The sequence below is a fragment of the Salmo salar genome, unplaced genomic scaffold (genome assembly GCF_905237065.1).
Source record: "Salmo salar unplaced genomic scaffold, Ssal_v3.1, whole genome shotgun sequence".
Classification (NCBI taxonomy): domain Eukaryota; kingdom Metazoa; phylum Chordata; class Actinopteri; order Salmoniformes; family Salmonidae; genus Salmo; species Salmo salar.
The window spans coordinates 885,822-900,001 of NW_025547464.1; the positions used below are offsets into that span (position 1 = coordinate 885,822).

General features: G+C 37.5%; 1 protein-coding gene across 1 annotated transcript; it reads left to right on the top strand.

Moving 5' to 3' along the window:
- Nucleotides 1–4,638: 4,638 nt before the first annotated feature.
- Nucleotides 4,639–11,908, top strand: LOC106594434 (NLR family CARD domain-containing protein 3). The gene is made up of 5 exons (XM_045711278.1): nucleotides 4,639–4,749; nucleotides 7,079–7,195; nucleotides 8,586–8,705; nucleotides 9,670–9,905; nucleotides 10,071–11,908. The coding sequence occupies exons 1-5, from the start codon at nucleotides 4,682–4,684 to the stop codon at nucleotides 11,906–11,908; spliced, it is 2,379 nt and encodes a 792-aa protein (XP_045567234.1). The 5' UTR covers nucleotides 4,639–4,681.
- The last annotated feature ends 2,272 nt before the right edge of the window (nucleotides 11,909–14,180 follow it).

Sequence of the window (14,180 nt, forward strand, 5' to 3'; positions counted from 1 at the left end):
TCACATACAAACCAGAGGAGGCTGGTGGAGGAGCAATATGAGGACAGGCTCAGTGTGAAGACTGGAATGGAATAAATGGAATTCATTTATTTATTCCATTTCAGCCATAAAAATGAACCCGTCCTCCTATAACACTTCCCACCAGCCTCCTCTGAATGTCTCTGTTCTGTTAAAAGAGAAGTTGAGAATACCACATGTTGTTTCTGTTGTATCTAAATGTATCTACATTAAACCACATGTTTTGTTCTTAAGACTGATGGGGAAGAGTGGGGTGTAAAGGATTTTGCAACACTACTGTAGTTAGCGCAACCTTGTGACTAAGTTAACATCCTGTTTTCAATACTTGGGGGGATTTCAATGTTATCTTTCAGCCTTCCCGAAACCAAAGACAAACTCTGTACAGGATCTGAACTGTATAACCTTTTGCATGAGAACTTTCCTGCAATGTAGGGAATTTAAAACTTGTTGTGTATTTGAGATGAATATAAAAAGGATTTAGAAGTTTGTAATATAGACTACTTCCTCTGCAAGAGCGTCAGAAAATATGTGATTTCCTCACGTGAAATTGTAAATAAGTTTGTAGCCCACGCAGTTACAAAATGGCTGTAGAAACTGTGGCACATATTTCTCAGTACAATTAGAAGTCGGATAAATGTGTTGATTTGAAGGAAAGACAGACAGACTCTGGTAAGTCTAGGCTAATTATTATGAAGTTAAGTCGTCAAACATTCAATAGAGAGAGCAGGCTTGAGATATGATCCTTTATATTGCTGAACAAACTGATGGTCTCTGTAGGAAATGTTTAGATAATATCCTTTATATTGATGATGACCTGATGGTCTCTGTAGGAAATGTTTAGATAATATCCTTTATATTGATGATGACCTGATGGTCTTTGTAGGAAATGTTTAGATAATATCCTTTATATTGATGATGACCTGATGGTCTCTGTAGGAAATGTTTAGATAATATCCTTTATATTGATGATGACCTGATGGTCTCTGTAGGAAATGTTTAGATAATATCCTTTATATTGATGATGACCTGATGGTCTCTGTAGGAAATGTTTAGATAATATCCTTTATATTGATGATGACCTGATGGTCTCTGTAGGAAATGTTTAGATAATATCCTTTATATTGATGATGACCTGATGGTCTCTGTAGGAAATGTTTAGATAATATCCTTTATATTGATGATGACCTGATGGTCTCTGTAGGAAATGTTTAGATAATATCCTTTATATTGATGATGACCTGATGGTCTCTGTAGGAAATGTTTAGATAATATCCTTTATATTGATGATGACCTGATGGTCTCTGTAGGTAATGTTTAGATAATATCCTTTATATTGATGATGACCTGATGGTCTCTGTAGGAAATGTTTAGATAATATCCTTTATATTGATGATGACCTGATGGTCTCTGTAGGAAATGTTTAGATAATATCCTTTATATTGATGATGACCTGATGGTCTCTGTAGGTAATGTTTTTAAATATCCTTTATATTGATGATGACCTGATGGTCTCTGTAGGAAATGTTTAGATAATATCCTTTATATTGATGATGACCTGATGGTCTCTGTAGGTAATGTTTTTAAATATCCTTTATATTGATGATGACCTGATGGTCTCTGTAGGAAATGTTTAGATAATATCCTTTATATTGATGATGACCTGATGGTCTCTGTAGGTAATGTTTAGATAATATCCTTTATATTGATGATGACCTGATGGTCTCTGTAGGAAATGTTTAGATAATATCCTTTATATTGATGATGACCTGATGGTCTCTGTAGGTAATGTTTAGATAATATCCTTTATATTGATGATGACCTGATGGTCTCTGTAGGAAATGTTTAGATAATATCCTTTATATTGATGATGACCTGATGGTCTCTGTAGGAAATGTTTAGATAATATCCTTTATATTGATGATGACCTGATGGTCTCTGTAGGAAATGTTTAGATAATATCCTTTATATTGATGATGACCTGATGGTCTCTGTAGGAAATGTTTAGATAATATTGCTACATGCTCAGTTATTTAGAATGAAACTGATTTGAAGGTGATGAGTCCTGCTACTGGTAGCCTATGTGAACTCTGTCAGGACCACTTGTGGATCACGGCAGGGGTACAGGTGGGTCGAGGGATGACATTGCCAAAAACAAAATGTTTTCAGTATTAACTTATTAAACGACTAAAACCAAATAGAAAGTATGTAGAAAAGATAATGGACTTTTTCAATTATAGCATATAATCTTTGATAATTTTCAATCAGCTGAATAAAAGCTAGACAATTAGGCCCCCACTGATGTTGTTATCATGTTAGAGCATCAGAACACAGGATTATCCATGTAGGATGGTTTGGTTTTCACCGTTCAACCCAACTCAAAAACACCTCCGTTGGTGGGTCACCAAGCACATCTGGGAACCCCTGCCTTAACGAAGAGTGACACATAATATTATTGTTATTATTATTATTATTATTATTATTATTATTGTTATTATTATTATTATTATTATTATTATTGTTATTATTATTATTATTATTATTATTATTATTATTGTTATTATATTATTGTTATTATTATTATTATTATTATTATTATTATTGTTATTATTATTATTGTTATTATTATTATTATTATTATTATTATTGTTATTATTATTATTATTATTATTGTTATTATTATTGTTATTATTATTGTTATTATTATTATTATTATTATTATTATTATTGTTATTATTATTATTATTATTGTTATTATTATTATTATTATTATTGTTATTATTATTATTATTATTGTTATTATTATTATTGTTATTATTATTATTATTATTATTGTTATTATTATTATTGTTATTAGTATTATTATTATTATTATTATTGTTATTAGTATTATTATTATTGTTATTATTATTATTGTTATTATTATTATTATTATTATTATTATTAGTATTATTATTATTATTATTGTTATTGTTATTATTATTATTGTTATTATTATTATTGTTATTATTATTATTGTTATTATTATTATTGTTATTAGTATTATTATTATTATTATTATTATTATTATTATTAGTATTATTATTATTATTATTGTTATTATTATTATTATTATTATTATTATTATTATTATTATTATTGTTATTATTATTGTTATTGTTATTATTATTATTATTATTATTATTGTTATTGTTATTATTATTATTATTATTGACACTAAACATGGAGATGAGGTGGCAAATATCAGTCATGATTACATGTTCATGTGATGCATTAAATCACCTGACTGTTTGGATGTGTCTGTTAGGAAATATTTTATTTCTAAGAGATAATGAATAAATGAGAACAATTTACATTTAATAATTAGTTGGCCCTGTGTTAATCACAACCAACATGCTGGATCTCTGTTTAGTTGCCACTGTGTTAACTACAACCAACATGCTGGATCTCTGTTTAGTTGTCACTGTGTTAATCACAACCAACATGCTGGATCTCTGTTTAGGGGTCACTGTGTTAACCACAACCAACATGCTGGATCTCTGTTTAGTTGTCACTGTGTTAACCACAACCAACATGCTGGATCTCTGTTTAGTTGTCACTGTGTTAACCACAACCAACATGCTGGATCTCTGTTTAGTTGTTACTGTGTTAACCACAACCAACATGCTGGATCTCTGTTTAGTTGTTACTGTGTTAACCACAACCAACATGCTGGATCTCTGTTTAGTTGTCACTGTGTTAACCACAACCAACATGCTGGATCTCTGTTTAGTTGTCACTGTGTTAACCACAACCAACATGCTGGATCTCTGTTTAGTTGTCACTGTGTTAATCACAACCAACATGCTGGATCTCTGTTTAGTTGTCACTGTGTTAACCACAACCAACATGCTGGATCTCTGTTTAGGGGTCCTGTCTCTAAAATGAGTCTCTCTGGGGAGAGAGAGGAGGGGGGTCCTGCCTCTAAAATGAGTCTCTCTGGGGAGAGAGAGGAGGGGGGTCCTGCCTCTAAAATGAGTGTCTCTGGGGACATGATACCAAAGCTAAGAGGTGAGCTGACTATTTTGTTTAAGAATGTATATTCTAAAACGTTTGTTAATCAGAAGGTATTTCTTATGGCTACATTCTATATAACTGTTCAAGATTTTAGATGTGTGTGTGAAAATGTGTTTTGTTGCTAAATGCTGTATATCCATTGTTTAACAGGAATGGAATGTTGGTATCCTGTATATCTGACTGTGATATGTGGTTGTCTCACCTAGATATCTTTAGATGAATGCACTTACAGATGCCATCTCTTAATTTGACCCAGTTTCTCACAGCAGGAAAACAGCAGCAAATGTGTTTGTTCGTGTGGATTGTAAATTAAGGGACATTTTTTGTAGTGGTTGATCCATTTTTTTCATCAAATCAAGTCTGACATTTTGAAGTGGAAATTACAAACGTTAGAAGCCTTTATAAAGCCTTGTAGTGGTTTAATAATTTCTTTAAACAATAAAATTACATTTCCCAACATTTCTGAAAATGGATATATAGCGTTTTGGAATGAAACACTTGTTTCCCCATCTGAGCTCAGAGTAGATGAGAGATGTAACGTTTGTCTCTGTTTTGTTGAAGTCTAATCAAACAGGAGACACCAGCCTCCCCTGTTCCCAGCTGTGTGTCCATGAAGAGTGACCGGTCTATGCGTAAACCTATATACTTTAGAGAGGGAGACTTTTCTACTGAACAAAGGTAAGAAGAACTCATGGGTCATGGTCAGTGAGTTAAACAACACTGTCTCTAGTCATTTCTCCTCTCCCATTTTCACATTTCTTTTTTCAATTTTCATAGTCCTTAAACAATATTAAACAAACACAACATTCCCCTCCCTTGTGTGTGTGTGTGTGTGTGTGTGTGTGTGTGTGTGTGTGTGTGTGTGTGTGTGTGTGTGTGTGTGTGTGTGTGTGTGTGTGTGTGTGTGTGTGTGCAATCCCTGGATGAGGAGATGTAATCTCTTTCCTGATTGCCTAGTCACATTTACATCTACCTACATTTACATATTACCTCAATTATAGCCTCATTATTACCTCAACTACCTGGTACCCCTGCACATTGACTCAGTACTGGTACTCCTTATAGCCTCATTATTACCTCAACTACCTGGTACCCCTGCACATTGACTCAGTACTGGTACTCCTTATAGTCTCATTATTACCTCAACTACCTGGTACCCCTGCACATTGACTCAGTACTGGTACTCCTTATAGCCTCATTATTACCTCAACTACCTGGTACCCCTGCACATTGACTCAGTACTGGTACTCCTTATAGCCTCATTATTACCTCAACTACCTGGTACCCCTGCACATTGACTCAGTACTGGTACTCCTTATAGTCTCATTATTACCTCAACTACCTGGTACCCCTGCACATTGACTCAGTACTGGTACTCCTTATAGTCTCATTATTACCTCAACTACCTGGTACCCCTGCACATTGACTCAGTACTGGTACTCCTTATAGTCTCATTATTACCTCAACTACCTGGTACACCTGCACATTGACTCAGTACTGGTACTCCTTATAGTCTCATTATTACCTCAACTACCTTGTACCCTGCACATTGACTCAGTACTGGTAATCCTTATAGCCTCATTATTACCTCAACTACCTGGTACCCCTGCACATTGACTCAGTACTGGTACTCCTTATAGTCTCATTATTACCTCAACTACCTGGTACCCCTGCACATTGACTCAGTACTGGTACTCCTTATAGTCTCATTATTACCTCAACTACCTGGTACCCCTGCACATTGACTCAGTACTGGTACTCCGTATAGCCTGATCTCTGAGAGTGAGACAGAAATATACTCTTACTGTGTTAAACCTAGCAGTTCTACTGATTTCTCTGAGAGGCAGATATATATTATTACTGTGTTAAACCTAGCAGTACTACTGATTTCTCTGAGAATGAGGCAGATATATATTATTACTGTGTTAAACCTAGCAGTACTACTGATTTCTCTGAGAGTGAGGCAGATATATATTATTACTGTGTTAAACCTAGCAGTACTACTGATTTTCTGAGAGTGAGGGAGATATATATTATTACTGTGTTAAACCTAGCAGTACTACTGATTTCTCTGAGAGGCAGATATATATTATTACTGTGTTAAACCTAGCAGTACTACTGATTTCTCTGAGAGTGAGACAGAAATATACTCTTACTGTGTTAAACCTAGCAGTTCTACTGATTTCTCTGAGAGGCAGATATATATTATTACTGTGTTAAACCTAGCAGTACTACTGATTTCTCTGAGAATGAGGCAGATATATATTATTACTGTGTTAAACCTAGCAGTACTACTGATTTCTCTGAGAGTGAGGCAGATATATATTATTACTGTGTTAAACCTAGCAGTACTACTGATTTCTCTGAGAGTGAGGGAGATATATATTATTACTGTGTTAAACCTAGCAGTACTACTGATTTCTCTGAGAGGCAGATATATATTATTACTGTGTTAAACCTAGCAGTACTACTGATTTCTCTGAGAGTGAGACAGATATATATTATTACTGTGTTAAACCTAGCAGTACTACTGATTTCTCTGAGAGGCAGATATATATTATTACTGTATTAAACCTAGCAGTACTACTGATTTCTCTGAGAGGCAGAAATATATTATTACTGTGTTAAACCTAGCAGTACTACTGATTTCTCTGAGAGTGAGGCAGATATATATTATTACTGTATTAAACCTAGCAGTACTACTGATTTCTCTGAGAGTGAGGCAGATATACGTAAAGCATTTTGAAAATAAAAACATTTGACTCTGAAATGAAAACATCAAATGATACATTATAAACATGTACATGTCGGTCATTGAAAAATTGCATGCCATGATTAGGGAGTTAAAAAACACCTATCTCATTTATAATTTCTTTAAACAATAAAAGTTAACATATGAATGTTTCTGAAAGTGATATATAGCGTTTTGTAATGAAACTCTTCTTATGTTTCCCATCTGAGATCAGAGTAGATGAGAGATGTAATGTTTGTCTCTGTTGTGTTAAAGTCTAATCAAACAGGGGAAACCAGCCTCCCCTGTACCCAGCTGTGTGTCCATGAAGAGTGACCAGTCTATGGATCCTCCCATACTGTTTAGAGAGGGAGACTTTTCTACTGAACAAAGGTAAGAAGAACTCATGGGTCATGGTCAGTGAGTTAAACAACACTGTCTCTAGTCATTTCTCCTCTCCCATTTTCACATTTCTTTTGGTTGTTTTCATAATCCATAGGCTAATACTTTAGTCCATTTTCATAGTCCTAAAACAATATTAAACAAACACAACGTTCCCTCCCTGTGTGTGTGTGTGTGTGTGTGTGTGTGTGTGTGTGTGTGTGTGTGTGTGTGTGTGTGTGTGTGTGTGTGTGTGTGTGTGTGTGTGTGTGTGTGTGTGCTCTCCCTGGATGAGGAGATATAATCTCTATCCTGATTGCCTAGTCACTTTTATCCTTACCTACATGTACATATTACCTCAATTACCTGGTACCCCTGCACATTGACTCAGTACTGGTACTCCTTATAGTCTCATTATTACCTCAACTACCTGGTACCCCTGCATATTGACTCAGTACTGGTACTCCTTATAGTCTCATTATTACCTCAACTACCTGGTACCCCTGCATATTGACTCAGTACTGGTAATCCTTATAGTCTCATTATTACCTCAACTACCTGGTACCCCTGCACATTGACTCAGTACTGGTACTCCTTATAGTCTCATTATTAGCTCAACTACCTGGTACCCCTGCACATTGACTCAGTACTGGTACTCCTTATAGTCTCATTATTACCTCAACTACCTGGTACCCCTGCACATTGACTCAGTACTGGTACTCCTTATAGTCTCATTATTAGCTCAACTACCTGGTACCCCTGCACATTGACTCAGTACTGGTAGTCCTTATAGTCTCATTATTACCTCAACTACCTGGTACCCCTGCACATTGACTCAGTACTGGTACTCCTTATAGTCTCATTATTACCTCAACTACCTGGTACCCCTGCACATTGACTCAGTACTGGTACTCCTTATAGTCTCATTATTACCTCAACTACCTGGTACCCCTGCATATTGACTCAGTACTGGTACTCCGTATAGTCTCATTATTGTTTGTTTTATTGTGTTCTGTTTGACTGGTACTGTATATATAGACATATTGATGTTTTATTGTGTTACTGTTTGACTGGTACTGTACATATGGACATACTATAAAGTATGTGCATCAATAGACTCTGAAGGATTCAAGTGGAACTGAGATGAAGTGAATCAGTATCTGTATGTGACAACTCAATATTAGGAGGGTGTTCTTAATGTTTTACATTTATTTTGTTTGTTGATGTTTGTTGATTAATGTAATGTCACATAATTCAATGCTTAATTAATATAATGGCACATATTTTAATGCTTTATGTCAGCATATATTTTAGTGCTTTATGTAATGTATTTTATCTATTGAAATATGGTTTTATATATTATATATATTGTAGTTTGATGGTGATTCATTATGTTTTCCAGATTCTCTAACCAAACTCTGAGATCAGTCTCTCCAGTACCCAGTCATCTGTCCATGAAGAGTGACTCCTCTATGCATCATCCTATACAGTTTAATAATGGATCAGGGACCTTTGACCCCAGGTAAGTTACTGGTCAGAATTGATGATATTTCTATTGAAGAGGAGAACCTTCAAGATCTGAAACCAGATGTATTTTGAGTATCTGAGTATATACTGTAAAGCATCTGCTTATCATTTGTTGTTTATGTCATATATCTTTTATACAGTGAATGTACAAAACATTATGAACACCTGCTTTTTCCATGACATAGATTGACAAGGTGAATCCAGGTGAAAGCAATGATCCCTTATTGATGCCACTTGTTAAATCCACTTCAATCTGTGTCGATGAAGGGGAGGTTAAAGAAGTATTTTTAAGCCTTGAGACAATTGAGACATGGATTGTGTATGTGTGCCATTCAGAGGGTGAATGAGCAAGTCAATATATTTAAGTGCCTTTGAATGGGGTTTTGTGGTAGGTCTCAGGCACAAAATTCTAGTAATGGTGTTGTGGACATGTTATTCATTCCAGAGGCTACTACCACACTCAGACAGCACAGTATACTGTTCCCAGCTGTCTGTCTATGAACACAGTATACTGTTCCCAGCTGTCTGTCTATGAACACAGTATACTGTTCCCAGCTGTCTGTCTATGAACAGTGACTTCTCCATGCATCATCCTGTTAATTCCAGTGGTGGAAGATCAATCACCTTTGACCGAAGGTCACCACATTTTGAGAATCTTCAAGATGTCATATAGATATGTTGTTGTAATTTGTAATTTGTTGTAACTGAGTTTATTAGAGTAATTACTGCACCCTCTTATATCTCTGTAGTGGATGGTCTACTCTGTTAGAGGATCAGTATCTCTCCTTTATCTCTGTAGTGGATGGTCTACTCTGTTAGAGGATCAGTATCTCTCCTTTATCTCTGTAGTGGATGGTCTACTCTGTTAGAGGATCAGTATCTCTCTCTCTCCTTTATCTCTGTAGTGGATGGTCTACTCTGTTAAAGGATCAGTATCTCTCTCTCCTTTATCTCTGTAGTGGATGGTCTACTCTGCCAGAGGATCAGTCCAGGTGTGCAGTGTGCCAGCAGGTTCTGAGGGATCCAGTCTCTATCACCTGTGGACACAGGTTCTGCAGACAGTGCATCACCAGATACTGGGAGAAACCTGCTCCTTCAGGAGACTATGACTGTCCTCAGTGTAGAAAGAGATCCAGAACACTTCCTGTACTACAGCACCTGAGGGAACCTAATGATGCAAGAGGCTCTGAAAACAGTAAGACCACTTGCAGACCTGTGCTAAGTCAATACCTCAATATGATTTAAATGTAGTTAACTACAATAATATGAGATAATATAAGTTACTGTAGTTGTGGAGGCCCACATTTCATCCTGTCAATGACTGTGTCTGATACACATCCATTTTACTCCTCCCTTGTAGTGGATGACAGCCTGCAGAGAGCTATAGTAAACCATAAAGACAGTCTGCAGAGAGCTATAGTAAACCATAAAGACAGTCTGAAAAGGAGGTATGAATGTGTGATAGAAGGCATGGAAACAGCAGGGAACCAAACTCCCCTCAACAGGATTTACACAGAGCTCTACATCACAGAAGGAGAGAGTGAAGGGGTTAACAATGAACATGAGGTGTGGCAGCTAGAGACAGCATCCAGGACACCAACCTCACATGACACAGCAATCCACTGCAATGACATCTTTAAACCCTTACCTGGCCAAGAGAGAAGCATCAGAACTGTGCTGACCAAGGGCATCGCTGGCATCGGAAAAACAGTCTCTGTGCAGAAGTTCATCCTAGACTGGGCTGAAGGGAAGGCAAACCAAGATGTGGAGATCATATTTGTGCTTCCTTTCCGGGAGCTGAACTTGATCAAAGATCTCCAGTACAGTCTTCCCAGGCTTTTAAATGACTTCCACACAGAACTAGACATAGGCAATGCAAAGAAACTCACTGCCTGTAAAGCTATGTTCATCTTTGATGGTTTGGATGAAAGCAGACTTCCATTAGATTTCCAGCACAATGAAAAGGTGTCTGATGTCACCCAGACATCATCTGTTGATGTTCTGCTGACAAACCTCATCAAGGGGAATCTGCTTCCCTCTGCTCTCCTATGGATAACCTCCCGACCTGCAGCAGCCAATCAGATCCCCCCTAAGTGTATTGACCAGGTGACAGAGGTACGAGGGTTCAATGACCCACAGAAGGAGGAGTACTTCAGGAAGAGATTCAGTGATGATGACCTGGCCAGCAGAATCATCTCACACATAAAGACATCAAGGAGCCTCCACATCATGTGCCACATGCCGGTGTTCTGTTGGATTTCTGCAATAGTCTTTGAACACATGTTGAGTACAGACAAGAAGAGAGAGATGCCCACGACTCTGACTGAGATGTCCATACACTTCCTGCTCATTCAGACCAGCCTGAAGAACCAGAAGTATCATGGAAGAGATGAGATGGATCAAGAGGAGCTCATGGAGTCAGATAAGGAAATTCTTCTGAAGCTGGGGAGGCTGGCGTTTGAAAATCTGGAGAAGGGTAATCTCATGTTCTATGAAGAAGACCTGAAAGAGTGTGGCCTTGATGTCAAAGAAGCCTCAGTGTACTCAGGAGTGTGCACACAAATCTTTAAAGAAGAGTCTGTGTTATTTCAGAGAGTGGTGTACTGCTTTGTTCATCTCAGCATTCAGGAGTTTCTCTCAGCTGTCTACATGTACCATTGTTACACAACCAGGAACATGGATGCACTGAAGCCCTTCCTCAAGAGAAAGTCTAGAGGTGCGTCTGAAGAGCTAACCTTGCATGAGCTGCTGAAGAGTACCGTGGATAAAGCCTTGGAGAGTAAGAATGGACACCTGGACCTTTTTGTCCGCTTCCTTCATGGCATGTCACTGGAGTCCAATCAGAAACTCCTACGAGGTCTGGTGGCACAGACAGAAAGCAGTCCGGAGAGCGTCCAGAAAACAATCCGATCCCTTAAGGTGATGCAAAGGAAGAACATGTCCCCTGAGAGGTGCATCAATCTCTTCCACTGTCTGATAGAGATGAAAGACCATTCAGTACAGAAGTTCATCGAAGTGTACTTGAGGTCAGAAAAGAGATCCAAAAACCTCACACATGCTCAGTGTTCAGCGCTGGCCTACATGCTGCAGATATCAGAGGAGGTTCTGGATGTGTTTAACCCAAAGGAATACAAGACATCAGAGGAGGGTCGTAGGAGACTGGTCCCAGCTGTGAGAGGCTGCAGGAAAGCTCTGTAAGTATCACTGTAAATATCGCACACCAAAATAAATTGTAGTTATAGCAGTATTTTCATTGGCTGACTGGCTCTGTAAGTAATCATGAGACTATCCCACAGACCAAACTTTACTGAATGTAGGAACAACAGTATTTTCATTGGCTGACTAAACTTTCTATCAGCTGAAAACTCTTAAACTACAAAACAAACTAATCAGTAAAGTTGTAGCATTGAGCCATGAATGCACAGCCTGTACATTATTCGTGCACCATAACGGTGTAAGCTAGGAAAGCTGAGAATAACTTTTTAATACAACCTGTATGTCATTGTATTTCTTCTGTGTTTGCAGACTAGCTGGCTGTAAACTCACAGACACATCCTGTGAAGTGTTGGCCTCAGTTCTCAGTTCAAACCCCTCACACCTGAGAGAGCTGGACCTGAGTAACAATGACCTGAAGGATTCAGGAGTGAAGCTGCTCTCTGCTGGACTGGGGAATCCCCACTGTAAACTGGAGACTCTGAGGTCAGTATTCCTGTAGTTGGTCAACAAGTGATAACTGTTCACCAGATCCACATGTGTTTACCAGACACATAGTCCACACCATATGTGTTTGGACAGTGAAGCTTACAGTTTTAAATGTGGTGCTATGCTCCAGCATTTTGGATTTGAGATGTTTCATATCAGGTGACAGTACAGAATGTCACCTTTTATTTGAGGGTATTTTCATACATAGCTGTGTTACTGTTATTAAGAAAGGAAAGCACTTTATGTATTTAGTTCTCCCATTTGAAAAAGTTGTACATATTCGGACAAATTCACTTATATTGTATTAAAGTTGTCATAAGTTTAGTATTTAGTCCCATGTTCCATGCCTGCAGTGATTACATCAAGCTTGTGATTCTACAAACTTGTTGAATTCATTTGCAGTTTGTCTTGGTTGTGTTTTGGATGATGTTTTTCCTAATAGAAACTGATTGGTGAATAATGTCCTGTCATTTTGGAGTCACTTCACTTGTATTGTCAGTAAGAATAGAAGATGTTTCTGAACACTTCTACATTCATGTGGATGCTACCATGATTATGAATAATCAGGAATGAATCGTGAATAATGATAAATGAGAAATTTACAGAGGCACAAAGATCAGACCCCCTCTGTTATTGGTGTTATTCTGTATACTTCTGGCCCTTCTTTGGACACTGTGTTAACTAACCTCCAGATGAGCATCAATGCCATACAGCTCTCCTTCCGTGGCCTCCAACTGCTCTTAAATACAAGTAAAACTAAATGCATTCTCTTTAACCGATAGCTGCCTGCACCTGCCCGCCTGTCCAGCATCACTACTCTGGACGGTTCTGACTTAGAATATGTGGACAACTACAAATACCTGGGTGTCTGGTTAGACTGTAAGCTCTCCTTCCAGACTCACATTAAGCATCTCCAATCCAAAGTTAAATCTAGAATTGGCTTCCTATTTCGCAACATAGCATCCTTCACTCATGCTGCCAAACATACCCTTATAAAACTGACCATCCTACCGATCCTCGACTTCGGCGATGTCATTTACAAAATAGCCTCCAATACCCTACTCAATACATTGGATGCAGTCTATCACAGTGCCATCCGTTTTGTCACCAAAGCCCCATATACAGTGGGGGAAAAAAGTATTTGATCCCCTGCTGATTTTGTACGTTTGCCCACTGACAAAGAAAGGATCAGTCTATAATTTTAATGGTTTATTTGAACAGTGAGAGACAGAATAACAACAAAAACATCCAGAAAAACGCATGTCAGAAATGTTATAATTTGATTTGCATTTTAATGAGGGAAATAAGTATTTGACCCCCTCTCAATCAGAAAGATTTCTGGCTCCCAGGTGTCTTTTATACAGGTAACGAGCTGAGATTAGGAGCACACTCTTAACCTCTTACATCTAGACGTTCCGCTAGCGGAACACCTGCTCCAATATCCAATGATAGGCGTGGCGCGAATTACAAATTCCTCAAATATACAAAAACTTCAATTTTTCAAACATATGACTATTTCACAGCATTTTAAAGACAAGACTCTCCTTTATCTAACCACACTGTCCGATTTCAAAAAGGCTTTACAGCGAAAGCAAAACATTAGATTATGTCAGCAGAGTACCAAGCCAGAAATAATCAGACACCCATTTTTCAAGCTAGCATATAATGTCACAAAAACCCAGAAGACAGATAAATGCAGCACTAACCTTTGATGATCTTCATCAGATGACACACCTAGGACATTATGTTATACAATACATGCATGTTT